The 27,307-nt window shown below is 43.0% G+C and overlaps 1 protein-coding gene across 17 annotated transcripts in view; it reads right to left on the bottom strand.

Annotated features, from left to right (window-relative positions):
* The window catches only part of CTNNA2 (catenin alpha 2), a 3,078,224-nt gene that overhangs the window by 783,225 nt on the left and 2,267,692 nt on the right, over positions 1–27,307 (bottom strand). For all 17 annotated transcript variants that reach the window (XM_068274961.1, XM_068274945.1, XM_068274955.1 and 14 more), the window contains one exon: positions 5,780–5,860. In XM_068274961.1, the coding sequence (XP_068131062.1) occupies positions 5,780–5,860 (81 nt within the window). The remainder of the gene's footprint in view (positions 1–5,779; positions 5,861–27,307) is intronic.

Raw genomic sequence — 27,307 nt, 5'->3', positions numbered from 1 at the left:
ATAGTTGTTTATTTATTATTATTTTTTTTAAATGTATTTATTTATTTTTTATAAATGTGGCTATTTTTTTATTTTTGTCCAGCTCCCTCCCTCCCCCACCAGCCAATCAGTGTGATCGGCTGTCATAGGCTTCAGCCTATGACAGTCAATCACTTCACAGCCTATGGAGGGGAGGGGACAGCCGTGTCACACGGCTGTCCCCAGTACAGCGCTGCTGCAGATTGCATCGCTGTACACAGGTATTAGATGGCAGTTTCGCCGTCTAACACACTCCTGAACGGCGATCACCACTCGGAGACTGAATCGCTCCGCCCCCCCCCCCCCCAAGCAGGAGATGCGCACACAGCCTGCGCTCGATCTCCTGCTAGCCCCATAAAAAACTGTTCATGCCAATCGGCGTGAAGCGGTCCTGGGGCTGCCGCACTGCTAACGCCAATTGGCGTGGAGCAGTAGGCAAGTAGTTAAGCTAAATCCTGATGTCATTTCTGCCCTTTACTTTTTTCTTTTCTCCTCCAATCGCTGAGTCACCTCAGCCTTGCTTGTAAACACAAGTGAGCAGGGGATCGTGTTTTAAATAAGCAGCTAGGCAGGGAAAAAATTGAAGAGATTGAATATATTAAAGATAAAAAGAAACCCCAGCATGCAACTGTTTGGCACTGACTACTAAAGGGCCAGTGCTCCTAAGGTATTTGATAACTCCAGATCATAACAGCAGAAAAAGTTTTGAAAGTTTTGAATGCAGGATTAGCATCTTTATCCCTTAATACACTCATTATACATTAATACACTTTTATGGTGACAATCCCGCTTTACATTTATCAGTGCATCTTTATTGCACGTGAGGTGAATCACTGTGGACTGTTTTTGCATTCCTGACGTGAGTGGGAGCATCACACCATCTCCCAGAATGCTCTGGGGCAGAAGGTTGTGTGACACCATAGCCTAGGCTAAACATTTTTGGGAGGATGAGGTTACATACAAATATACAGCACTATATAGATAAAATGGGTGTTTCTGACTTTAAGATCCGGATAGTTAAAGCAAGCCTGAGATTAATTTTTTTTTTAAAAACCTGAATTATTTTTTTTTTTTTAGAATACCACAGTTGTATATTCTTTTTAAAAGCTAAAAGAAGTAGGTTTCATCTTGTATTATCTCATATAAATGACACAGTCTTTTACACAGTCTAAGTGTCCCACAGCTAAAATATATGAACTTTTTTTGTATCCATCATCTGCAGCAAGAAGTGGTTCTCTTCCAGGCAAGAGTTTTATGGCTGTATTCCCTATCAGTGAGGGCTGCGCAATAGTATGATTAGGTTCAGACTGCAGAGAAACTATCACTTACATAGGTGAATGATTAATTGTTTCAGGCAGAGATAGAAGAAACAACGTCTAGTTATGGTATTTGTATGTGCAGCACTGTACATACACAAGTCTATCTCCTCATGTTCCCTCAAGTACAATTTAACCACTTTAGCATTTAGGATGTAGCTCCTCCAAATATGCATGCTGAACGTAGGAGCCATGTCCAGGAAAAAACGGAGCCACGGGGGTTCACAGGGCCGAAACCGCAGGGGTGCGCGGGCCGCCCGTCAGGCCGGAGGCGGAGCCGCAGTTCCCATTCATTGATCTAAGTCCCGTTAGAACAGGGGTCTCAAACTCAATTTACCTGGGGGCCGCAGGAGGCAAAGTCAGGATGAGGCTGGGCCGCATAAGGAATTTCACAATCGCGCCGCATCGCCGCCTCTGCCCGCCCCTCTCACTCTTCCTTCACAGAGAGGGGCGGGGAGAGGCGGCGATCCGTGCGGCGATTGCTCTGCCCCTTCCAGGAAATGCCGGCGGATTGCCCCCCGGGCGATTTGGGGGCTTTGCAGCCCTCGTTTAGTGGCGGGGATGCGGTGGATTACTTGGGAGCACTGAAGCAAACTATAAGGAAGCTTTTGCCGGCGAGGGCCACAAAATATTGTATCGCGGGCCGCAAATGGCCCGCTGGCCTCGAGTTTGAGACCCCTGCGTTAGAACGATCACTGGCTTCTATGGAGAAGCCACAATCATTCTGTTACATATCCCCTCTTCACTTCCAGTAAGTGCACTTACAGGAAGCCAAAAAAATGACTGTGGCCATCTTGTAGCCAAATAGTTAAACTACATCTACATTTTTTTTAATGAATAGACATTTGTACATTTAAAATTAACTGTTAACCTCCCACACAGGGACATAATTTAAATGGTGTAATAAGTGGGACAAATGGGCACATAAAATACATGGGTTTTAATTATGGTAGCATGTATTAATTTAAAGCTATAATGGCCGAAAACTGACAAATAATGATTTTTTCTTATTTTTTTTCTTAATATTCCCATCTAAAATGCATTTAGAATAAAATCGCTATTAGCAAAATGTGCCACCCAAAGAAAGCCTAATTGGTGGTGGAAAAAAACAAGATATAGATCATTTAATTGTGGCTAGTAGTGATAAAGTTATTGGCAAATGAACGGGAGGTGAAAATTGCTCGGATGCATAAGGTGAAAAAACACTAAAGCCTGAAGTGGTTAAAGGACATTTGAAGTGAGAGGTACTATATATGGAGGCTGCCATTTTTATTTGTTTTTTAACAGTACTAGTTGACTGGCAGTTCTGATATTCTTACGTACATCAGTAGTGTCTGAATCATCCGCCTGAAACAAGCATGGGGCAAATCCAGTCAAAGGTCAGTCAGAAACATCTGATCTGCACGCTTGTTTAGGGTAAATGACCAAAAGTATCAGAGGCAGAGGATCAGCAGGAAAGCCAGGAAATGTGCTTTCTTCAAAAGGAAATCAATATGTCAGCCTCCATATCCAACTCACATCAGGGCCTATACGCAATTCACTTTATCTCCTGAGTTTTCTCCTAGGTGATATTTTTTCAACGTATCAATAAAAATACTTTTTAAAGAGGAACTCCAGTGAAAATAATTTAATATAAAAAGGTGCTTAATTTTTACAATAATTATGTATACATGATTTAGTCAGAGTTTGCTCATTGTAAAATCTTTCCTCTCCCAGATTCACATTCTGACATGTATTACATGGTGACATTGTTACTGTGGGCATATTATGTAGCTGTTCTGGCTTTAACAGACAGCTATAAACAGCCATTTCCTGTGTGTGTCATTGTTACATTGTGGCAGTTTGCCCAGAGTACCGTACGGTACCAGAGCCTCTTGTGGGAGGGGTTTCAGCACAAAATCAGTCATACAGCGCCCCCTGATGGTCTGTTTGTGAAAATCATTATATTTTTCATGTAAAAGTGGGTATCAGCTACTGATTGGGATAAAGTTCAATTCTTGGTCGGAGTTTCTCTTTAAACACCAGCAAGCAAGAAAATACTCCAAATAATTTTGATTGTACTTTTTACCTACTTTTTAGAACTTTTTAAATTGCAAAGTGCTGAAAAATTACTTTAAATACAAAATAAAAAAATGGTCTCCTAGGTGAAAACTTAGGAGAAAAAGTTGCATATGGCCTAAGGTGTTCTTTCAGGTAAAAATGGGTATCCTGAGTAATTTATTATGTTCTCCTATGTGTCATTATGGTTCCTCTATAAGACTTGGTGTACAGAATCACAGATCTTTGGCAGATATTTTCACATGTAATGTCAGTTGGGTTCTGCTTCAAATTTGTATCCAGAAAAAGTATTTAACGAGTCTCATCCTAACAGATAACAGTAAAATATCAATAGTCAACAAAAAGCAATGGGAAAGAAAGAATGTTTGCATGTGTTAATTGGGAGTTTTCAACAGCTTACATGATAACAGCTTCAAAAAATAACTCCTACACACAGAACAAAACCAGGGCAAATGTAGAATATGAAGGCGGGACTTTTCCCAATACCAATAATATAGATAGTGAATTTCTCGCATGTAAGAGAACTTTTTGTGTGACCAGTCACTCTTGGTCATTATAAAGGCCCATACACACGTCGGATTTTTGCGAACGACCCGTCGTTTGAACGTTCCGTCGTTCGCACGTCAAATCCGGCGTGTGTACAGACTATCGTTCAGGTGATAAGACTGGTTTTCAGCGATCCGCCCGGCGGATCATTGAAAACCAGTCTTATCACCTGAACGATAGTCTGTACACACGCCGGATTTGACGTGCGAACGACGGAACGACGGAACGTTCAAACGACGGGTCGTTCGCAAAAATCCGACGTGTGTATGGGCCCTAAGGGTTGGTGTTTAAATTCAAAAGCATGTGGTGCAGAATCTGAATAGTTGTGGGAAAATGCATCTTCTCATGCCCACAGGTTAGTGGATAATTGTAACTTTACGTAACTTTAAAAAAATTATGAGAAATCAAGATCATCAACAAGTTCGTAATTATAATCACAGTGCCAATAGCGTAAAATTTTGCAAAAGTGAAATTACCCATTATAATCATAGGGGAAGGGTTCTTTATTGGTCAAAGGTCAACTTCCAGAAGTTTCATTAGCTTTAGGAATTTAGTTGTAAGTTGTAACATACACTGAAGGAAAACCTTGGGAGAGGTGTCCTTCTTCTGTCTTCCTGCATCGTTTCGTTCCAGCAGTATCCCGCCCCAAAACCACTTGTTGATGGCTCACACGTGCAGTAGCATGGACCTGCTCAGGCATTGGCAGAAAAAGCAGAGTCCAATTGAGTCAATGCTACTGCATATGCACAAGCCACTCGGGCTTTAGCAGAAAAAGCTTGGAGAATTCATAAGAATAACAGTTGTAGCATACCTTAAATGAAAACTGTGAGATAAAAAATAGGTACTTGCCATGGGAGAGGTGTCCTTCTCCTGTCGTCGTGCATCGTCTCATTCCAGTGATGTTCCATCCCCAAAACCACTTCTTATGGCTCACACATGTGCAGTAGCATGGACCCACTTAGGGTTTGGCGGGAAAAGCAGAGCACAATTGAGTCTGCGCTACTGCGCATGCGCGAGCCTCCTGCGTAGTAGCATGGACTCACTCGGGCTTTGCTTTTTCACCAAAGCCAGAGTGAGTCCAAGCTAATAGGGTATCAGTGCTGGAACAGCCTCTCAGATGAGGGTGGGAGAAGCCTCTGGAGGGCCCATATTCTTCCCCCTCCCATAGGCTTCCCCCTCCCGCGTTAAGCATCTAAATGTGTGCTTATCAAACCTCACAGGTTTGTTTTAATATCTTTTTTTTCTTTGTTCTTCAAGATCTTTATATTCCTTACATTGCCTGTCAAGCCAGTTCTCTGACGAGTTCCCTGGATATTAAACTCGCCTCTTCAGTGTCATTATGAGTGAGACCAGAGACAATAGAGGCACTTCCATATGTAACAGATTGTGTAGGTTCTGACTGAAAGAAGTTACGTATTACTACTGATGCACACGAGGGAGGTAGGATATAGCTAATAATGCATAGATCAAACGCATGTCACATCACAGTGCCAGAGCATGTTAATTTTAGCAGTATTTAATGCAGATTATGAATACAGAGGAAGGGTGAATAAACTGAATTACAATAACTAGTGGAGCATCGGTGTAAGCAGTAGGGGGTCAATAAGCAAATAATTTCAATTTGGCACATATTTATGCAAATGTATGTGGCTTGAAAATTGAGTTTTCCTGTCCACCACCAACCTTACATCACTGACATTTAATATGCCTCTGATGACTTCATACCACGTAGTGCTAGATTCTGTATGTTGTCTAATTATGACATTGTATAAACAGGTGTATGTATGTAGTCAGGAATATACAGTAGATAAAAATAGAGAAGAGCAAGATACTAATTGTACCTGTCTGCGCAAGTCTCTGGTCTTCTTGGTCATCTTATCAATGGCAATATTTAATGGGTCACCTTTTTCTTTTCTTCCAGACTAGAATAAACAAATACGGTTATTAGCGGTGTCACGACAACATGAGTAACATTTATTCATTACATAAGTCATAGGTTTACCAAATCTTTGGGTTTCTTTGAACAACCAAAGTACAAATTACAACTTAAAGTGAACCTCCAGACTAAAAATCTATTCAGCAGCACTGCTGAGTAGATTTTTAGTCTGGAGGTTCACTTTAAGTTGTAAATAGTCAGCAGCACTGGAAAGGCTTGGTGTTTCTTTAAAAGTTTCACAGTATCAGAACTTTGTTTTTCTTACCCAAGCCTCATTTTTAGCTGCACAGTAGATAAGCTCCGCCCCATCAAAAAACTGCCCGGGCATTTTTCCCCTGATGCTGCGCAAAGCACGATGGAATTTCTGATGTTGATGTTTTCATTGCTTAGCAACTGGGAGGGGTGATCAGAAAACTGGACAGTTGGAAATATGTCTCATGCTCTCTGTCACCTCCTTTCAACCAAAAAGATGGCTTCCCCATGACATCACAAACATTTTCCGGTTCTTTTAAAACAGGGTGGGTAAGAGATTATATTACCTATCTATTTTAATTAACATAACTAATGTAACTTAATGACAGTATGTTTGTTTAGACTGAAGTTCCTCTTTAACCATATCTATAATCACATCATATTCTCAGAAAAAGGCAAGTAGGGCAGGAGTACACCAACTCATAGGGAACATACATCACTTGGTTCTATATCGCAAAACAATGGCCACATTTTTGAATAATCCGTACCCTCACCCTTTCCAAAGGTATTCGCCTTACATTCTTGTTAACCTGACCTCACCCTGTTTTATGTGGTGTTTCACCTAATATAGTATAGGAAATCTGATGCTAATTCTGACAATGTAAAATATTTTAGGACATTTCTTATTTATATAGGACAAACTGTTCTGCCCTTCATGATGAAAAGGAAGAAAAAATAAATACCAGCAATGAAATTGCCATCATTAGATGACTTTGCACAATGTTGGACTTTCAAGTCAAAAATACGGTTGGATCTTCTCTAATTTTTTTTCTCCAATGCTTAAATTTCCAAAAAGTTTTTTTTTTTTACTGTAAAACTCATCAAAACATGGGTTCAGATATGATTTACATGACAGTCAGAGTACATTTAGATTAAAGTATTTAAGAAAAGACATTAGGAGATGGTGGGAAACATTGGGTTAACTTTGAGGCCCCGTTTTTTTTTTAAATATACCTACACCTTGCCTACATCTGTACCAATAATTAGGAGAGAACAAAAGCAAAGAGGAAACTGGCACTGCTGCAGTGGCTTAATTTATTGTAGCAAAAGTCGGTATCAAAAAGCTCATAACTTTGTGCAAAATTGCATATAAAAAGTTGGTACACATACCAGAGTGAGTGAGGAGGCGCTGTGGATGATGGTGGGTGCTGGGTGCAGGATGCCTGATGGACGTTTCGCGCACAACTTCACTTCTACGGAGGCTGTGTTTGCAATGCAGATGGCTTCTGGCTAAATAATGCTGGCTTCTGGCTAATTAATGCAGATGGCTTCTGGCTTAATAACGCTGGTGTTATTTAGCCAAAAGCCATCTGCATTGCAAACACAGCCTCCGTAGAAGTGCAGATGTGCGCGAAACGGCTGTCTCAACTATTGATTAATCTCCTACTACTGCCAGCTTGAGCACGCTAACGAAGGGCTTACAAAGAGGAGGAGCCTATTGAAACACCACTAGTGCATGTTCCATAGCTAGATCGTATCCGTACTGCAGTGCCAACCTACCACCATCTTTTGCATCTGCCTATTCACCTGTATGTTCAAACCCCATGAAATGTGGTCTATGTGACTCTGAAGGTTAGATGATATGGGGGTGAAGGGACATGTTAGTCCTATATCTGCTCAACACCATATCCAGAAACGCTTTGCAGGTGCAGATAATTACTTATTCACAAAGTTATTCTCTTTTTAAAGTGTAGACAAAAATACAAGTGCTCTTCTTCTATTTGCATGGACAAAGCTATGCTGCCAGAGATCCTGCTCCACATAGGCAAAATAGCAAAGTTTACTAACTCTTGGTGCTCACAGCAACTGCGGATCTGCAGTTACTCAGTGCTCAACCATAAAAACAAACACTTATATTGCACTTTTCTCCTGGCAGACTTAAAGCGCCAACGCTGCAGCCACTAGGATGCGCTCCATAGGCAGTTGCAGTGGACTTGCCTAAGGTTTCCTACTGAACAGCTGCTGGCTTACTGAACAGGCAAAGCCAAGATTTGAACCTGGACTCCTATGTCAGAGGCAGAGCCCTTAACTATTACACTACCCACCCATACACCACAGGTGACCAACCCCACAATCAAACTATATGCAGATCAATTGGTGTTGAAAATAAAAGTAACATTTATTCCAAACACGGGTTAAAAATATGAACAGATTGTCAATACTCACATTGTGAGTCCCAAACAACAGTGACACACACAAATAAAAAGTGCATACAATAGCACAACCAGTGAGATCAAAGCAATCTGGAGTAGTGCCCACTCTCCAATTCTGTTTCGGCGTTCCACCATCATCAGGGGTGGCTCTCTTCTAAAAGTAAAGATTCTAAGGCACACTTCACAAGCAGCCTCCAAAAAGCGTAATTTTCGCTTATACTATCCGCTTATAAGATTCAGGGCAGGGCCGAGGCAGAGGCGAGAGAGGCCCAGTGTAGGAGGGGGCACACAACTCACTAAGCTATCATTCCCCTATTGTGTTTGAAGCAGAGAGAAAAGAGAAAAGGGGAATTCATGGCAGTGACGGCAAGCCAGATAACTAGAGATTAAGGTGTTGGGGGGTTGGGGGCCCTGGAGCGCCTCTTAGTCTAAAAGCAATCAGTGTGTGACTGCTGGGGTGGGAGGGATGGAGGGGCGCACTTTGATGCCTCAGCCTTGGATGCTGGAGGACCTTTTCTCGGATCTGATAAGATAAAAGCGAGATTGACCCAACAGACACAAGAAATTCTCCCCTAACCTACTGGTTTTTTTTTTTTCATCTTGTACATCCAGCCAGCGCTTTCAAAAGGGAGGTTTGAAAACGATTTCCCGTTTACCAACACAAGTGTGTTTGGCGACATGAAAAACATTGTGTTCCATTTTACACGCTATCATCTGTTGTATAAAAACAGGAGAAAAGGGAAAAAAAAGACAAATAATGCAGAAATAATAATAGCAGCTCACTGAAGCAGCGACAAAGGCTCGGTAGTGCTTTGCTTTTCTATAGAGCCTTTTTCGAAATGACTGGAGGCACTCGATGTTTAGAAATCTTTTTGCTTATTCTATATAATGGCCTTCTGCGTGTGTCAGCATGCAGGAATTTCTCTCAATTAATAACGCAATATCAGCCAGGATAAAAAAAGGCTTTGTTAAGACTACTTGCCTTGGTGAAAATAATATTCATACGGTGTAACCAGAGACGCACCGAATTGCATTGAAACTTGGTGGAGGAGGATGCAGAACACAATGTGAAAGATAATTAGTCAGGAGATACATAATGACTACATCACAGTATCTGTACAGCACTCACAATCACACAAAGACAGGTGGAGCCATTGCTATCTATTGGCTTTCATTAGGAAGTAAATTTACTTTTGAAGGGAATCTCTGTGTAGAGAAGTGGAATAGTACAGTATTGAGTGTGGCAGGGATGAAATCCAATCTTCTGTTATGATACATAATTGATTTGAAGAAAACCCAAGATGGATTTTAATAATGCTATTAGGACACTTGTTGTGCATGCTATCACCAGCCTCTGTTACTATACCGTTCCCCCCCAGGACCCGCCCCCCCCCGCCCGTGTGCTCTGCTGTTCACCGCAAAAAAACGGCCATGCTGGCAATGTGCAGCGTGTCACTAGCAGGCTTTTTACATCCAGGATGTCACTCTCCACCGCTCCCCCACCTCCTCTTTAGCGCCGCTCCCTTCCTTCATCCCTTCACTCCAATTAGCTTACACAGGCGGGGTGCGGCACTATAGAGGAGGCGGGGGAGCAGCCGAGAGTGACATCCTGGAATGTAAACAGCCTGCTAGCAACTCGCTGCATGACGCTAGCACAGCGGGTTTTTTTTTTTGGGGGGGGGGGACAGCAGAGCGCAGGGGGGGCACGGTATAGTAACAGAGGCTGGTGATAGTATGCACAACCAGCCTCTGTGTCCTAATGGCATTCTTAAAACGCACCTCGGGTTATCTTTAAAGTACACCTGAACTGAGAAGGAGTTTGACTGCTCTTAGTGCCATTTTGTGAATGGTGTTGTGACATATGTCACAGCACCATTTTCTCAGTCCAGTGCCCCCAGAGGTCCACGTACTAGTCAGATGAAATCTTCAATTGACTAGAATGTTGAACATGGGCAGGGAGATAGTGGCAGTTATCCTCCCTAGGAATGCCCCCGATCATGCCAACTTGTACCGCCAGTAAATGAATGACCTGTAACTAAAAAAAAATCAAATCACATAACTCACCAGCTCCGGGTTCTCTTTGCTGCCTTTTAGGCCCCATCAGCTCTTCCATTCCGCCGCCGTGTCCTTTTGTATATGCCGGCATCTTCACTGCTATGGTACTGACCCAGAAGTACTTCCGGTTACTTCCGGGTCAGCAAACTACCAGTGAAAATTCCACCATATAAGTAAGAACATGGTGGCAAATCGGGAGAGCTCACAGAGTGTAAAAGGAAGCAAAGGGAACCCGGAGCAGGTGAGTTATGCTCTGGGTTTTGTATTTATTTTTTTTTACAGGCCATTTATTTACAGTACAGGAGTACTTTAATTAAACCCTGACATGGTTGTCCAAACACTGCTGTACATAACCCCTTACAGTCCTCCTCCTCCTCCTCTTCCTTCAGTGGCACTACAGCCTAATTTCAGCTTTGGCCTCCTTCAGTTTCCTGCCTAGGAAGAGCATGAAACTGCTTAAACTCAGATATCTAGGACGCTAGATAAAGCACCCAAGACAAGACAAAACAGTGGGATCAACCTTGGGGTTTACATGAACAACAATTTAAAAAGCTGTACCCTGGTACCCAACGTTTAAAAATCCCCTCCATTCATTTTAATGGAACAAGTGTTGCGTGCACGTCAATATGACGCATGGCAGAGGGAGGCGGGACAATAGAGGAGGAAGAAGCCTATAAGCCTGCGCATGCTCAGAGAGAACCCACAGACTTCCTGTTCTGGGTCACAATGCGACTTTCTTTCAGAATCACCGATCCAATGTAATTTATAGTGGCCAGACTGTGAGGTGGAGAGCTTACCAAAGGGGCCGGTGAGCATATCCTCATTATCAAATAGATGGGGGTATGCTTAAATGCATATTCACAGCCTCTGCTCAGGGTCCCTTTAATTCATAACACTGCGTCAAAATGAAAATAATACAAACAAAATCACGTCAGAACACACAGAGCTCATATTATGGGCTCGATTCACAAAGCGGTGCTAACCCAGTTAGAGACTTTAGGCATGATAACCATTGCACCACGCTGGTGAAAAGCCAGTTTAGGCGTGATAAGTTTAGGCATGATAAGTTTTGGCATGCTAAGTTTAGATAAGTTTAGATCGCACGCAAAGTCCCGCACGCAAAGCAGCGCCATTAAACTCTATGCAAAGTGCACCAGACTTTGCTAGTGCAAAACTTTTGATCAGCTGTGCACTGCGGTGCTTACCCAGTTGGTGCTTAAACTTATCATGCCTAAACTTATCACACCTAAACTTATCACACCTAAACTTATCATGCCTAAACAGAGTTTAGGCGTGATAAAGGGCTTTTCACCACGGTGCTAACTGTTAGCACCGCTTTGTGAATCAGGCCCCTAAACTTAAAGGGGAACGTCGGCCTAAACAAACATACTGTCATCAAGTTACATTAGTTATGTTAATTAGAATAGATAGGTAATATAATCTCTTACCCACCCTGTTTTAAAAGAACAGGCAAATGTTTGTGATTCATGGGGGCTGCCATCTTTGTCATGGGGGCAGCCATCTTTTTGGTTGAAAGGAGGTGACAAGGAGCAGGAGACACAGTTCCAACTGTCCTGTGTCCTGATTACCCCTCCCAGCTTCACACACTAGGCTTCAAATGTCAAATTCAAAATGTAAAAAAAAAAAAAATTGCACCAAAACAGCAGAAAGAGAACAACAAAATCAGAAATCCCATCATGCTTTGCACAGCATCAGGGGAAAAAAGCCCGGGCAGTTTTCTTCTGTGCAGCTAAAAATGAGGCTTGTATAAGAGAAACATAGTTCTGATGCCGTGAAACTGTTAAAGAAACACCAGGCCTTTTCAGTGCTGCTGAGTCGATTTTTAGTCCGGATGTTCACTTTAACATGCCTAAACTTATCACACCTAAACTTATCACACCTAAACTTATCACACCTAAACTTATCATGCCTAAACTGAGTTTAGGCATGATAAAGGGCTTTTCACCAGCGTGCTAACTGTTAGCACCGCTTTGTATAGGGCCTGATTCACAAAGCGGTGCAAAGTGTTTGCACGCCTGTGAAAAGCCCCTTATCACGCCTAAACTCAGTTTAGGAGTGATAAAATGAAACTCACGCGAAATTCCCGCACGCAAACCCTATGGGCGCTGCGCGTGGAATTACGCGATTGCGCGCTTAAAACTTTGCGCGCGGGACTTTGCGCACGATAAAGAGCACAAATCGGTGCTAACTCAGCGGTGCAAAGCTTATCACGCCTAAAGTCTTTTAGGCGTGATAACTGAGTTCTCACCGCTTTGTGAATCAGGCCCTATGTGTTTAAACACAAAACGTATCAGTGCCAAAAACCAATGCACCACCACCTGACCCTCACATCAAACTACTGGCCAATCGGAGTCTACTAGAAATAGCAGGGAAGTTAGCCAGGTGACAGAAAGCTAATAAAGACGGATTTTAGGTACTGATACTCTCAGTGTTTAAAAATACACTTTATTATTCTTTTAGTGAATATGTAAATGGTGGAAAGGGTATTTTAAACCGCAATTGAATGACTTTCCATTGTTTTATAGCTTCTGGATAGTCTGTAATAATGAGCTCATCTTACAATCCACAGCGCTGGTATAATTTCCATTGTTCTGCAGATGACAGCAGGACAGAGAGGACACCAGGCAACTTGGGCAGATGCTCCTTAATTATCTCAACCTAAAACTGCTGGCGTTATTAAAAACAGCAAAAACAACACAGACAATGCAGCTTCGTCCATCAAGGGAGACCACATATCACTGTCATAAGATCAAAAGTCCATGAATGACAAGCTGAGACCCCCACTGGGGAAACGCACAACTCCCATTATCCCAAAGTGGAGAGGTTGCAAGCTGGACTGACGAGAGGTGATTGCTGCTTGAAGCAATGTCTTCATGATGTTGTGGTACAACAACAACAAAGCAATATGTAAAGCGCTTTTCTCCTGTAGGACCCAAAATGCATAAGCTTGTCTCAGATCAGTACATAGTGATATGTACAAGGGGAAACGTTACATGATTATAAATGCCAGACTTAACAAGTGGCTTTTTACTTTTGGTTTAAATGTGTCTAGGGTTGGAGCTGTTTTGATTAAGTTTGGCAAGACATTCCACAGGGTAGGGGCAGCATGACAGAAAGCTCTGGCTCCAAAGGTTTTTAGTTGGACTCTGTGGTGGTCAAGTTATTGGATCCTTTAGACCTGAGGTTGTGGGAGGTGTGAGGCCATTGCAGCACATCCTTCAGGTATCCAGGGCCTAGGTCGTGTAGGCATTTGAATGTTAGCATGCATATTTTGAAAATTATTCTGCATTGTACGGGTAACCAATGTAGTAAGCGAAGGATTGATGTTATGTGGCAATGGTGGAGTTGGCTTGTAGCTTGTAAAAGGCTGAATCTGAGAAACAGGTGAATGTGAATCTGAGAAACACGTGAAGGAAATGTAAGATAGTGTAGACACGACAACTCCCATCATTTATACACAATTGCTAAAATTTACTTTTGAAACTTAAAAAAAGATGAAGCTATCATAGTGTGGACCCTGTAATAGCACTGTATCAAAATGGGATATGCCATCATTGTTTTTTTCTTCTGTAAGTAAGAAGATGAAGTTGTCGGGGGGGGGGGGGGGGGGTTAGGGTTAGGCATCAGGAATGGAAGTTTTAGGGTTAGGTGTCACGTAGGGAGCTTTTAGGGTTAGGCGTCAGGAAGGGAAGTTATAGGGTCGGGTATCAGGAAGGGGGGTTTAGGGTTAGGCATCAGGAAGATGGGTTTAGGGTTAGGCATCAGGAAGGGGGGTTTTAGGGTTAGGCATCAGGAAGGGGGTTTTAGGGTTAGGCATCAGGAATCACCATTCCTGATGCCTAACCCTGAAACCCCCTTCCTGATGCCTAACCCTAAACCCCCCTTCCTGATGCCTAACCCTAAAACCCCCTTCCTGATACCTAACCCTAAACACCCCTTCAAGATGCCTAACCCTTAACTCCCCCTTCTTAGGGTTAGGCATAAGGAAGAGGGGTTTTAGGGTTAGGCATCAGGAATGGGGGTTTTAGGGTTAGGCGTCCGGAAGGGAAGTTATAGGGTTGGGTAACAGGAAGGGGGGTTTTAGGGTTGGGCATCAGGAAAGGGGGTTTTATGGTTAGGCTTCAAGAAGGGGGAGTTAAGGGTTAGGCATCAGGAAGGGGTGTTTAGGGTTAGGTATCAGGTATAAGGGGGTTTTAGGGAAATGGGACGGGACATTGCAGCTAGTAGTGTATCAGTAAAATTACCAATATTCTTATACTTAATTTCAATAGTAAAATATTGGTAATCTCTAAATGTATTTTATTAGGTCTTAACTTAACCCTACCTAACCTAACCCTACTCTCACACAGAACCCTCCCTCTACTGATGCCTAACCTTAATACCTCACTCTACCGATGCCTAACCCTAAGACCTCCCCCTACCAAGGCCTAAACCTAAGACCTTCCTCTACCAAGGCCTAAACCTAGGACCTCCCTCTACCAATGCCTAACACTTAATTTGCCCCTCCCCCCCATCTTAACCTACTCCCACTACAAAGCAATTTTCGTGATGCCCAGAAGTGCTGATAGAGTTGCAGGTGCCAAGGCATGCGGATATGCAAATTGTGACCTAAGCAATGCCACAATTTACATAAAGAAGGTAAATTTCAGTGCCCGGCCGGAGGCACCCGAGAGCGGGTGATGCTGTGCGCTTAAATTGCCCTTCTTTACCACAAATTGCGGCTTTTATAATAGGCGCCTATAACAGCATCCTTTTTTCCTGATTCGGCACAATGAACCACTGCAGATTCATAAAGCAGCGTGCACTTTCAGATAAATATCTTTGTTGAGAACAATCTTTCTGCAACAAAACTTACTGCACTCTAAATTAAGTATATAAAACTTTATCTGACTCGAATACAATCTACAGCAAGTTTCCAGGGTACAGTATACCGGTAATTACTATGTGCCAATCAAGTACGTTTTAAATGTCTTTTTTTTTTTTATTCTACATTGTGAACCTGCTGGGAAACTTAAATCTGAACACAAAACTTTTTCTATTGTTTCTAGTGAAAGAACTGTTGAGATCTCGAAGTATAACCCATTAAAAGTTTTCTCCCGGTTTCTGTAGTTGGGAGGTATTATTATAGGCTGTGTTATGCAGAGTGGCTGATCTCCTACACCAGACGTCCAGGATAATTAATACCTGGGCTCATCCAGCTTTAGGATCACCGAGAGTCAGTAGATGCTCTGTGCTGTGTTTGTGCCCTGCTCAATCAATGTGGTCAGGCACAGGAAGGAAGCCTCCCGCGTGCTCAGGAGACCACAGACTTTTTGACTTTTCTAATCCTGCTCATAAATATTTTAAAATTCTAAAAGCCTCCCGATCTTGTTACTGTTTCTTCCATTAAAGAGAATTACATTCAAAAGCAGAGAGATTGGCTTCAATTTACTAAGCATTACCACACTCAGTAATGCAGAAAACAGGGGCGTAACTAAAGGGGAGCAGAGCTGTAAGGGAGCCCCAACTACTAATTCACTCTTTCCAATAAAAAAGGTCCATACTTTAGATCAGGTGTTTTTGTGGCTACACTTGTGGGTGTGAAGATCATGCCCCTTGCAAGATGGGTCCCCAGGCCTTGAGGGTCACAAGGGCAGGGGCATAATTAGACATCACTGGGCCCATATGCGAAAAATTTGGATGCCCCCCCCCCACCACCACCACCACCCGACCTCCCATGCTTTCTGCACAGGAAAACTTAGGGCCAGTGTGTTTTCCCAATGCAGAAAAAAACACTTAGGAAATGTCAGGCAATCTATGCTCCCCCCAGATCTACTTACCCGGGGATTCCTCCAGCCCTTTGCAGCCAAGTCCCTCGTCGCAGCTCTGCTCCCAGTACATACATACACACACAGCCGTATTATTTTACTACGTGAGAGCACATGCTATATGCAGGAACAACAATGACATGTTGAACATAAGATATAGTATTCACTGTAACTTTGGCAAAACATTCAGAATGTCAATGATTAATACTGTTATTATAGGATCCTGGACTCAGTATGAGACAACAAGCTCTCAATGAGGCAGTGACAGTCAGACATTAATCTTACCCACTCCACTCTGTCCGTAATCAGACACCATAAGGTTACTAGCCTGTGTGTGATAAGAATCTAGGATTCTCTTCTGGGGGATTGCTGAATAAGGGCCAGTCTACAACTTTTTTTCAACCTGTGACTCCTTTGTTTGTAACATTGTACATGAAGTCATCAGAACTTTGCTGCAGTGTGAGACAGATGTTTTTTTATGAACACTAGGGAGCAGGGAGTATACACATTCCAAAGTGTGTCTGATTCCTTATCTGTGTGGTGGACACATGCAGTCAACATAACAATGGTACGAGAGCAGAAAGTGTTTTCTCTCCATGCCCTTAGTTTTCAGTCTCTCAAACTTTTCCCCTCATGGGGCCCCCTGTGGTGGCATCCCTTGCAGGGTCTATTGTTACGCCCCTGCACAAGGGGTAGGCAATGGGAAGGTGTAAACATTAGGGGTCCCATCAAAGTTTTCTTGTTCATTTGTACTTATGCCCCAGGCAGAAAACAGATGATTTTACCAAACATTGAATCAATGGTCAATTCACTAAGGCTGTTACTGCATGGGAAACTAAAATTACTGACTAGTGAGGTAAATTACCAACTTGTGTGGTAAAAACCTCAATAAATGTCAATTCCCTAAGATTAGAGCATTTAGTAAAACAAAGGAGATGTTTGCTATTTTATGAACAGCCAGGAGCTGTCAATAAGACGGTAACTAGCAAGCAGCCATTGGTAAAATGTACAGGTAAAAGAAATCAGCCAATAGGAGAAGCTACCTTGTCTTCATACTCACCCCAATGGTACTGATTTACTATTGGGCAGGACTTTAGGAAATTAAAGAAAATATTAGATGCAAGGCACTTTCATAGAGGTTTTCCTGTAACCCTTTGAACATGTACAGGAAAAAACTGATGCACAGAGAATCAGAGGGACTAGAGAGCATGAAGATGCCTTTCGCTCTTGTAGGACAGGAACAGCAAAGGAACGGCTCGTGTTTTAGGCAGACCACTTGTTCAAGAAGAATTATCACAACTTGGGACAGAAGTGGGAGAACGTAACCATAACAGAACATAGTTTGCTGCCTAGATCTACTCAGCAGCTGGTTAGACTTCTACTTTGTTATTTTTTTACCAACCAGGTCTTAGGGCCTGAGCCCACTAACGCAGTTGTGCGCAGTTGTACGCAGTTGTGTCCGCTTTTCAGCATCTGTCACATTGATGTGTTGCTGAAAAGCGGACACAACTGTGCACAACTGCGTTAGTGGGCTCAGGCCCTAAGTGAATGAATGCCATGTTTTTGGGGTAAATTATTGAACAATTGCCGCGGATGTGAAAATCTTATTTAATTCGGAAAAAAAGTCAAAAATACCAAATGGTCTTAGTAAATTAAAAGCCATTATATGTTATTTTCAGAGGGGACTGGGGCATGTAGCGGCTGGTTTAGGTAGACTGTGTATCTAATATATTGTTCAGCTGCCCTGTGACCCTGTTACTTGGTTGCTAAACATGTCAAGTGAGATTGTTCCATAGAGTGGGGGTTGTAAGTTGGTTCAAAAAACCACCATTTGTGAAAAGCAGCTGCCTCACAGCTAGCTAGATATTAAGCTACTTACACACATGCAATAACTATCGGCTAAAAAGGCAGATAACCATTTCAGTCAATGATCGGTATCTGTGTATAGTGGCACACAATCGATATTGTTCAAGCATCAGGAATCGTTAAGGATCTGTCCTGTCAGATCTTCAACAACCCCTGATTGCTGAGCATTACATATCCCAATGCTATTTCCATCCCCGTTGACTGATTGAAGCCGCTCCGTTGTCTGCAGATTGACTTCCCTCCATTACCCTCTATAGCAACAGAACACATCGCTAGCCTCAAGGCTCAAGATGCATCTGTACAGTATCGTTTCCCAAATAGTCACTTTTTTTCTCCCATGTGTATACTTAGGTGTACTGTATTAGGTACGCTGCTGTGCAAGCAATGTGCCACTACCGTTCCAAGCCACCTTCAAATGTCATGCACAAGATAGGAGGGAATGGCACATGATGAATCCACTGTACATCTGGAGTAAGTCAAAGCAAAAGTACATGCATAAACACACACACACACACACACACACACACACACACACACACACACACACACACACACACACACACACACACACACACACACACACACACTTTACCTTCTCTGGCTACAGCTAACCACCATGTAAACCTTCTATGCCCACTTTAAACCACCACATTACCTTCCCTGCCCACAGCCAGCCACCATGTAGCTTTATATGCCCACATTCAACCATCACATTACCTTCTCTGCCCACAACCAACCACCATGTAAGCATCTATGACCACTGCCAACTACTATATAAACTTCTCTGCCCACTGCCAACCACTGCTTAACCTTCTCTGACACAGCTAAAAACCATACAGCCACTAACCACCCACAACCAAACATGAACCTTTAGCCCTTCCTGTTCATAAGAATCTGCCTCAAGATGTGTTTTTGTGTGTATTCTTTTTCATTTGCATGCTAGTAGGTTAAATAAGCCAAAGACACACTACTATTGTACACAGATATCACTTAATTGAGTTTGTCCATGAAACTGAAGCATACACTATGGCAGAGCTCAGTGAAAGTACATTTGGGCGACCATCATTACCACCAGCCAGGTATTTAGCATTCAGAGCTCATTTATATTAATTCCCGATCTCTTCAGCATCCCCGGAACAGGCTTTGACATCATAGTCAGGTCAGGAATTAATCACCTTGAATGTTATAGGCAAACTTAAAGTCTTGGTGACTCATTTTATATTACAAGTAATTGGAATGTAACTTACTCAGCGTACCAAATTGTTTTTATCATTTTTAGAACACTCTGAACTCCAGTGGCTTTTGAAATGTGGTAAAAGGACAACTAAACCCCTGAAATTAATTTGTCACATCGGGAAAAAGAGACAAGCTTAAACTGGTCATGCATTGTACAGCAGGGCTACTTTCAAGATAACAAGGTACTAGAAAGCTGATTTAAAGGGAATTTTATTTTCATTTCCTTTTATAGAATATTGTTTGCCAGTAATAAAATAAAATGAAATATGTATATTATTTATCATAATGTATATTCTATAAAGCATAGAAATTATCTTCATCATCAATATCACCATCATTATCATCATCAATGCCATCACTGTCACCACTACCATCATCATCATCATCACTATCATCGTCATTGCCAGCACTGCCACCACCACCTTCATCATCGCCATCACTGCCACCACCACCATCATCACCATAACTGCCACCACCACCATCATCATCACCACTATCATCATCATCATCATCATCATTTCCATCACTGCCACCACCACCTTCATCAACATCACTATCACTGCCATCACCACCACCACCATCATCATCACCACTATCATCATCATCATTTCCATCACTGCACCACCACCTTCATCATCATCATCATCATCGCCATCACTGCCGCCACCACCATCATCGCCATCACTGCCACCACCACCATCATCATCACCACTATCATCATCATTTCCATCACTGCCACCTCCTTAATCAACATCATCACTATCACTACCATCACCACCACCACCATCATCATCCCCATCCCTGCCACCACCACCATCATCACCACCAATATAATCATCATTGCCATCACTGCACCACCACCTTCATCGCCATCACTGCCGCCACCACCACCACCATCATCATCGCCATCACCACCACCACCACCATCATCATCACCACTATCATCAGCATCATTGCCATCACTGCCACCACCACCTTCATAATCATCATCATCATCGCCATCACTGCCACCACCACCAACACCATCATCATCATCATCATCATCGCCATCATTGCCACCACCACTATCATCATCACCACTATCATCATCATCATTGCCATCACTGCCACCACCACCTTCGTAATCATCATCATCGCCATCACTGCCACCACCACCACCATCATCGCCATCACCACCATCATCATCACCACTATCATCATCATCGTCATGATTATGATGATGGTGGTGGTGTCCACCACCTTCATAATCATCATCATCATCATCATCATCACCATCACCGCCGCCACCACCACCACCACCATCATCATCGCCGTCACCTCCATCATCATCACCACTATCATCATCATCATTGTCATTGTCATCACTGCCACCACCACCTTCATCATCTTCGCCATCACTGCCACCACCACCATCATCATAATTGCCATCACTGCCACCACCACCATCATCATCATCACTATCATCATCATCGCCATCACTGCCACCACCACCTTCATCGCCATCACTGCCACCACCACCACCACCATCATCATCCCCATCACTGCCACCATCATCACCAATTTCATCATCATTGCAAACATCATCACCACCACTATCATCATCATCACTATCATCATCATCATCATCATCATCATTGCCCTCACTGCCACCACCACCACCATCATCATCGCCATCGCCACCATCATCATCACCACTATCATCATCATCATTGTCATCACTGCCACCACCACCATCATCATCGCCATCACTGCCACCACCACCATCATCATAATCACCATCACTGCCACCACCACCATCATCATCACCACTATCATCATCATCATCGCCATCACTGCCACCACCACCTTCATCGCCATCACTGCCACCACCACCATCATCATCGCCATCACTGCCACCACCACCACCATCATCATCCCCATCACTGCCACCATCATCGCCAATTTCATCATCATTGCAATCATCATCACCACCACTATCATCATCATCATCATCACCACTATCATCATTGCCCTCACTGCCACCACCACCTCCATCATCATCATCACCCTCACTGCCACCACCACCATCATCATCATCGCCATCACTGCCACCACCATCATCATCACCAATATCATCATCATCGCCATCACTGCCACCACCAACATCATCTCCACCAATAAGGCAGGCAACATTTTCAGCAGTACCCTAGTCTGCAATGTTTATTGGTGCCAGTTGGTGAAATGTATTAATTGCATTTTGACAAGCGGTGGCACATAGACATTAATGAATGGCAAGCACCAGCGCAACTTTATGGCAATCACCAAGCATAAGAAGGCATTTTTACATAAGGTTAGTGTTAGATATAAGAGTAAGAAGGGTAGTATTGGGTGTAGTGCCAGTGAGGTTAGGTTTAAAGTAGTGGTAATGAGAGAAGATAAAGTGGTATTGATGTTAGGTTAGAAGTACAAGTAGGGGTAGAGAACCTATGGCTCGGGAGCCAGATGTGGCTCTTTTGATGGCCAACACGAGAAGTCCACAGCACCACGTCAGTGATCTATAGCTCTTTTATTGTTTTAAAAAGACAAAGAGATAGCCATAACAGCGTTGTGGGCTGTTATGGCTATCTCTTTGTCTTTTTAAAACAATAAAAGAGCTATAGATCACTGACGTGGTGCTGTGGACTTCTTGTGTTGGACTTTATTTGACCCACTCAGGGCTACTGGGTCTATCCACTCTAGCACACGTCTGTCCCCATTGGAGTGCTAGTCTATACGGTTTCTGCTCTTTTGATGGCTGCATCTGGCTCACAGACAAATTAGTAGGGGTTGATTCATTAAGCTACACTGCTCAAGCAGCACAGCTTAGTGTGGCAGCGCAAGTAACATTTTCAAAGTAGGCACACTACTGCTGTAGCATGCACCACTAACTTACTCAAGCTCCCCCAAAACTAATGGCCGCTCCAATTGTCCCACCCTGGACCCAGTCAGGTCCAGTGACTTTGTAGGACGAGATCCCTGCACTTTGATTGGGCCAATAGGCTGCGTGTCCTGTGACAGGAAGCCTATTGGACCAAAGTGCGGGGATCTTGTCATGCAAAGTGAATCAACCCCCAAGTCAGCTAGCTAACTGTACAAGCTGTTAGTCTGTATTTCTCCTGTCTGGCTCTCAGGGATATTGCTGATGTTGCTGAAACTAAAGAGAAGCTGAAGACGCGTCTGAAACTTCCACTGCCCAGAGGATCAACTGTATACACATCACCATGGCAACAGGAACCTGAGCCCTCTGCTGCGTACACGCACTGTCCTAGTTTGAAACATATTGTATGGCTCTCACGGAAATACCTTTTGTGGCGTTTATGGCTCTCTCAGCCAAAAAGGTTCCTGACCCCTGCGTTAGTGTAGAAGTAGTGGAAGTGACATTAGTGTAGAAGTAGTGGTAGTGAGGCTAGTGTATAAGCAGTAGCAGTGAGATTAGTGTAGAAGCAGTGGTAGTAAGGTTAGTGTATAAGCAGTGGCAGTGAGATTAGTGTAGGAGTAGCGGCAGGGAGGTTAGTGAAGAAGAAGTGGTACTGAGGTTAGTGTAGAAGTAGTTGCATTTAGGGTAGTGTAGAAGTAGTTGCATTTAGGGTAGTGTAGAAGTAGTGGTAGTGAGGTTAGTGTAAAAGTAGTGGTAGCGAGGTTAGTGTAAAAGTAGTGATAGTGAGGTTAGTGTAAAGCAGTGGCAGTAAGAATAGTGTAGAAGTAGCTGTAGTGAAGTTAGTGTAGAAGTAGCAGCAGTGAGATTAGTGTAGAAGTAGCGGTACTGAGTTTAGGGTAAAAGTTACAGTAGAGTGTAGTAATAGAAGTAGAAGTAGTAATAGAAAGGTTAGAGTAGGAAATTATTTTTAAATTGAATTTGTTTGTAAGTTGAGTTCTGTGCTAAACATAATAAAAGGTGGATACATGATTTACTTTCGGACTACTCTGTATTTGGACATATGGTATAAACTATATTTTTCGGTTGTTTTCAATGTGCTTTTAAAGTGTTCTAACCTACTCAGAGTCATAACAAATTATACAACACTGTAACATTTAACAACAAAAATATGTAATAAAAAAGCAGTGTTGTGCATTTTGTACTTGAAAAAAACTTTGTATCTCTGAAACATTGCAACTGGAGTGTTTTGTAGGTTGTCTGTAACGATTGTGGAACTTTCCCCATGATCAGCGCTGACACGGCGTAAATCCTCCACAAGCGTATAATTTGCAGGAACCCAGCAAAAGGTGCTACGCACCTGTAGAGGGAAAATTCCTGTCGGCAGATGGCGCTGGGGAGTGCAGAGGAACCAATCCTCTGTACCTCCACAAATGCCAGACAGGAATTGTACAAAACGCAGAACGCAATCGCAAGAGAGGCGATTGCGAATGAGAATGAGCAAAGGGACAGGTTGTATGTGTGTGTGCCAATCCAGTCGCCACCCCGCAACCGCACACACACAACAGCAGATATGAAATAGGAACGCGATCGCGAGAGGTGCGATCGCCAGACGTGACACAAGGCAGATCAGAACAGAATACGAGGTTAGCAAAGGCACAGCAAATAATACAATGAGGAGATACGGAAAACAACAAGTGCTAGCTAACCGCGAACACCGCACTCATTCGCAACAGTGCACGCGGTTATGCGCGGTCTCCACGTGATAAGCACAATAGAGACAAGCACGCCTAACTAACCATTAACAGACAAACATGAAACAGGGGACGCGAGCGCTTGCTTAACGGTTACCTCACCGAGCCTCCAGCAAGCGCAGCAGACAAGACAGACACACGAAAACAGGGACAAGCGAGAGATAGGATCCACAGCACTAGCGAAAAGTGGCTAGCGCGATCCAAGTACAGAGTAGCAGAACAGAAGGATCCCCAGCGCCAGCGAAAAGTGGCCAGCGCGATCCCAGAAGACAGAACAGAAGGATCCCCGGCGCTAGCAAAAAGTAGCTAGTGCGATCCCAGGAGACAGAACAGAAGAGATAGCTGGTAGCAACCGCTGCACCAGCTATACTCCAAGAACAGAGATCAGAACCATTTCCTGTCAACCACCATAGGGACAGCCGGACAATGGCAAACAGGCAAGACAAGACAGAACAGTCAATACAGATAATACAATCCTAACAGCACTAGGGAAATCTGCCTAGCGCAGATTTAGGAATTACTCTAAGCTGATGTTCAAACAGAGAGCAAGGCTGACACCCCACCAGGAGTGAACAGCGAAGCATTGTGGGAAAGACATAGTACTTATAGTACACGCCTCCAATGAATGTGGCCAGGCAATTTGCATGACAACGTATGCAAATTCCTCTGCAAGCACAAGCTGCAAAACTGACAGAAGCTGTTCTTTCCAGAGTCCTGCAGCATGCAAACCTACACAATGGTCAAAAGGCTGGCTGCCTGCACAGGCAGCTGAGCAAATCATCACATTGTCTGTAGTAGGAGTAGGAGTGTTAGTGTTAGGTATAATGGCACTAGGAGGGTTAGGGTGAGAAAAGGTATTAGGAAACAAGTTTGATGCCAGCTGTACGTGATTAATAGTATAATAACGGTAATATAAAATAATCTATAGAAATACTATCAGCTACTTGTGCTAAACACATTATTGGTGCTCGGGCCTTTTCCTATGCAGCCCCTACTCTATGGAACTCACTTCCACAATCAGTACAAGAGGCTCCTTCTCTGGACAGCTTTAAAAAAGTCTAAAAGCTCACCTCTTTTCCTTTGAGACTGCATAATGCAGGGTCACAGCGCTTTGAGTCCCCATGGAGAAAAGCGCTATATAACAATTATTGTTATTGTTATTGTTGTTATTGTCTATACTAAATGCATGCATGATTGTTTTTATCGAAATGTCGCAGAATCAAATAATTTAATTGTATTGTGTGTGCTCATGTTAAGTGCATTCACATACATGAAATTATTTGCATGTCGCCAGTCATGGGAACAACTACCGAGCCGCTTATAGATATCTTTCGGAGCATTGCTTTTGGAGAAAAGGTAGCCTCTGATGAAGTGGCCTATAAGCCGTGAAACGCGCATCTGGCAATTTTTTATGTATTAAGAGCTATGCATTGTTATATACAAATATAGATAGCTCGGGCTCCAAAAAAACTCAATAATCCTTTGCAGGCCAATGGTCATGAGTGGTTTATGTTGTGAATATAGATGATTTAGTTAACCTATAATACGTTTATCGAAACTTGTTAATTAAAGAGTTTCATATGTGCCTGTTCAGCACCAGCAGGTCTAAAGTAGAATATATTGTGGATAAAGGGGGAGGAGTATTGATACAGTAGAGACCTGATTATCCTGAATTCAACTGACCAGCAGTCTTAACCAACCAGTGTAAATGGCTGACAGTACTCACAGTGGTGAAGTCCAACTCATTAGGCTGTTTGTGGGCTCTGCTGTGGTTAAAAAAATCCTGTAATAAAAAATACCCCTCTGGGGGGATACTTACCTCATATGAGGGGGAAGCCTCTGGATCCTAATGAGGCTTCCCCTGTCCTCCGGTGTGCCTCCATTAAGTGCCCGGGTCCCCCGAAGTGCGGTGATGTAAATATTTACCTCTCCACGATTATGCGCAGGCGTACTAGCGGCTTTTCAATCGGGTAAGGTGGAAATAGCCGAACCCGATCGATCTGCTCTACTGTGCAGACACTAGTCCTTTGCGCAGTAGAGCGGATACGATCGGGTTCGGCTATTTCCGCCTAGCCTGAAGGAAGAGCCGCTACTGCGCCTGTGCTGGATCCCGGCGAGGTAAATATATCAAGCCTTCTCAGGCTTGTCGGAGGAGGATTGCGGGAGGCTTTCAGGGAGCCAACGCTGGAAAGCCTGCAGCTACAGGGATGAGCGAAGCCTCATTGGGACTCTGAGGCTTCCCCCTCCCGAGGTGAGTACCCCTCAGGGGAGTATTTTTTTTATACAGAGTCTCTTTAAAGAATGGATGCCGTGGCTCCCCTGAGGTTAATATACTTTCAATTACTGTACTTAAACATTTAATACAGGGTTTGCACAGTATATAGATTGGGGGTATACTACTGTATTAAAGCGGAATATAACCCTGCATTTCAACTTTGCTCTGAAACATTATTTACAGTATATTATACGCAACCAGCATTTTTTTTTTTACTAGACCAGCATTGGAAGGGTTACACAGAGCTTTAAAGTTCCTGGCGAGAACTGCAGACGCATCCGAAGCTTACATAGATACATTTTGTTTACATTAATGTATCTAAGTGTTGAATGTGTGTCACTCTCTCTGACTGAGAAGGAGCTGGAGGACAGCCAAAGAGTGTGTAACATTTATCACTTGTTACGTTCTATTTAGTTAAATGTATCTATCTGAACTTCAGCATATCTCTCCACAGAACTTTAAACCTCTGTGTTTAACCCTTCCAATGCTGGTCTAGTAAAAAAAAAATGCTGGTTGCATATAATATGCTGTAAATAATGTTTTAGAGGAAAGTTAAAATGCAGGGTTATATTCCGCTTTAACTAGGCCTATTTTTAACATTGAGTCTCAAGTAACCAGAAAGCACTCTTATTCGGCATCAGCCAATGCCAGTTGGTGCCGGTCTGCTGGATAACCGAGACTCTACTGTACCATGATACGGTGGATCCCATCACGTCTTACGATGTATGCCATTGTGTCTTGAAGGATCATTGGACATGTCATTCTTTTTGTGTATACAGGTCCTTCTCAAAAAATGTGCATATTGTGATAAAGTTCATTATTTTCTGTAATGTACTGATAAACATTAGATTTTCATATATTTTAGATTCATTACACACAACAACTGAAGTAGTTCAAGCCTTTTATTGTTTTAATATTGATGATTTTGGCATACAGCTCATGAAAACCCAAAATTCCTATCTCAAAAAACTAGCATATCATGAAAAGGTTCTCTAAACGAGCTATTAACCTAATCATCTGAATCAACTAATTAACTCTAAACACCTGCAAAAGATTTCTGAGGCTTTTAAAAACTCACAGCCTGGTTCGTTACTCAAAACCGCAATCATGGGTAAGACTGC

This window comes from Hyperolius riggenbachi, chromosome 1 (assembly GCF_040937935.1).
Source record: "Hyperolius riggenbachi isolate aHypRig1 chromosome 1, aHypRig1.pri, whole genome shotgun sequence".
Lineage (NCBI taxonomy): Eukaryota > Metazoa > Chordata > Amphibia > Anura > Hyperoliidae > Hyperolius > Hyperolius riggenbachi.
This window is presented reverse-complemented; position numbering and strand designations above follow the sequence as displayed.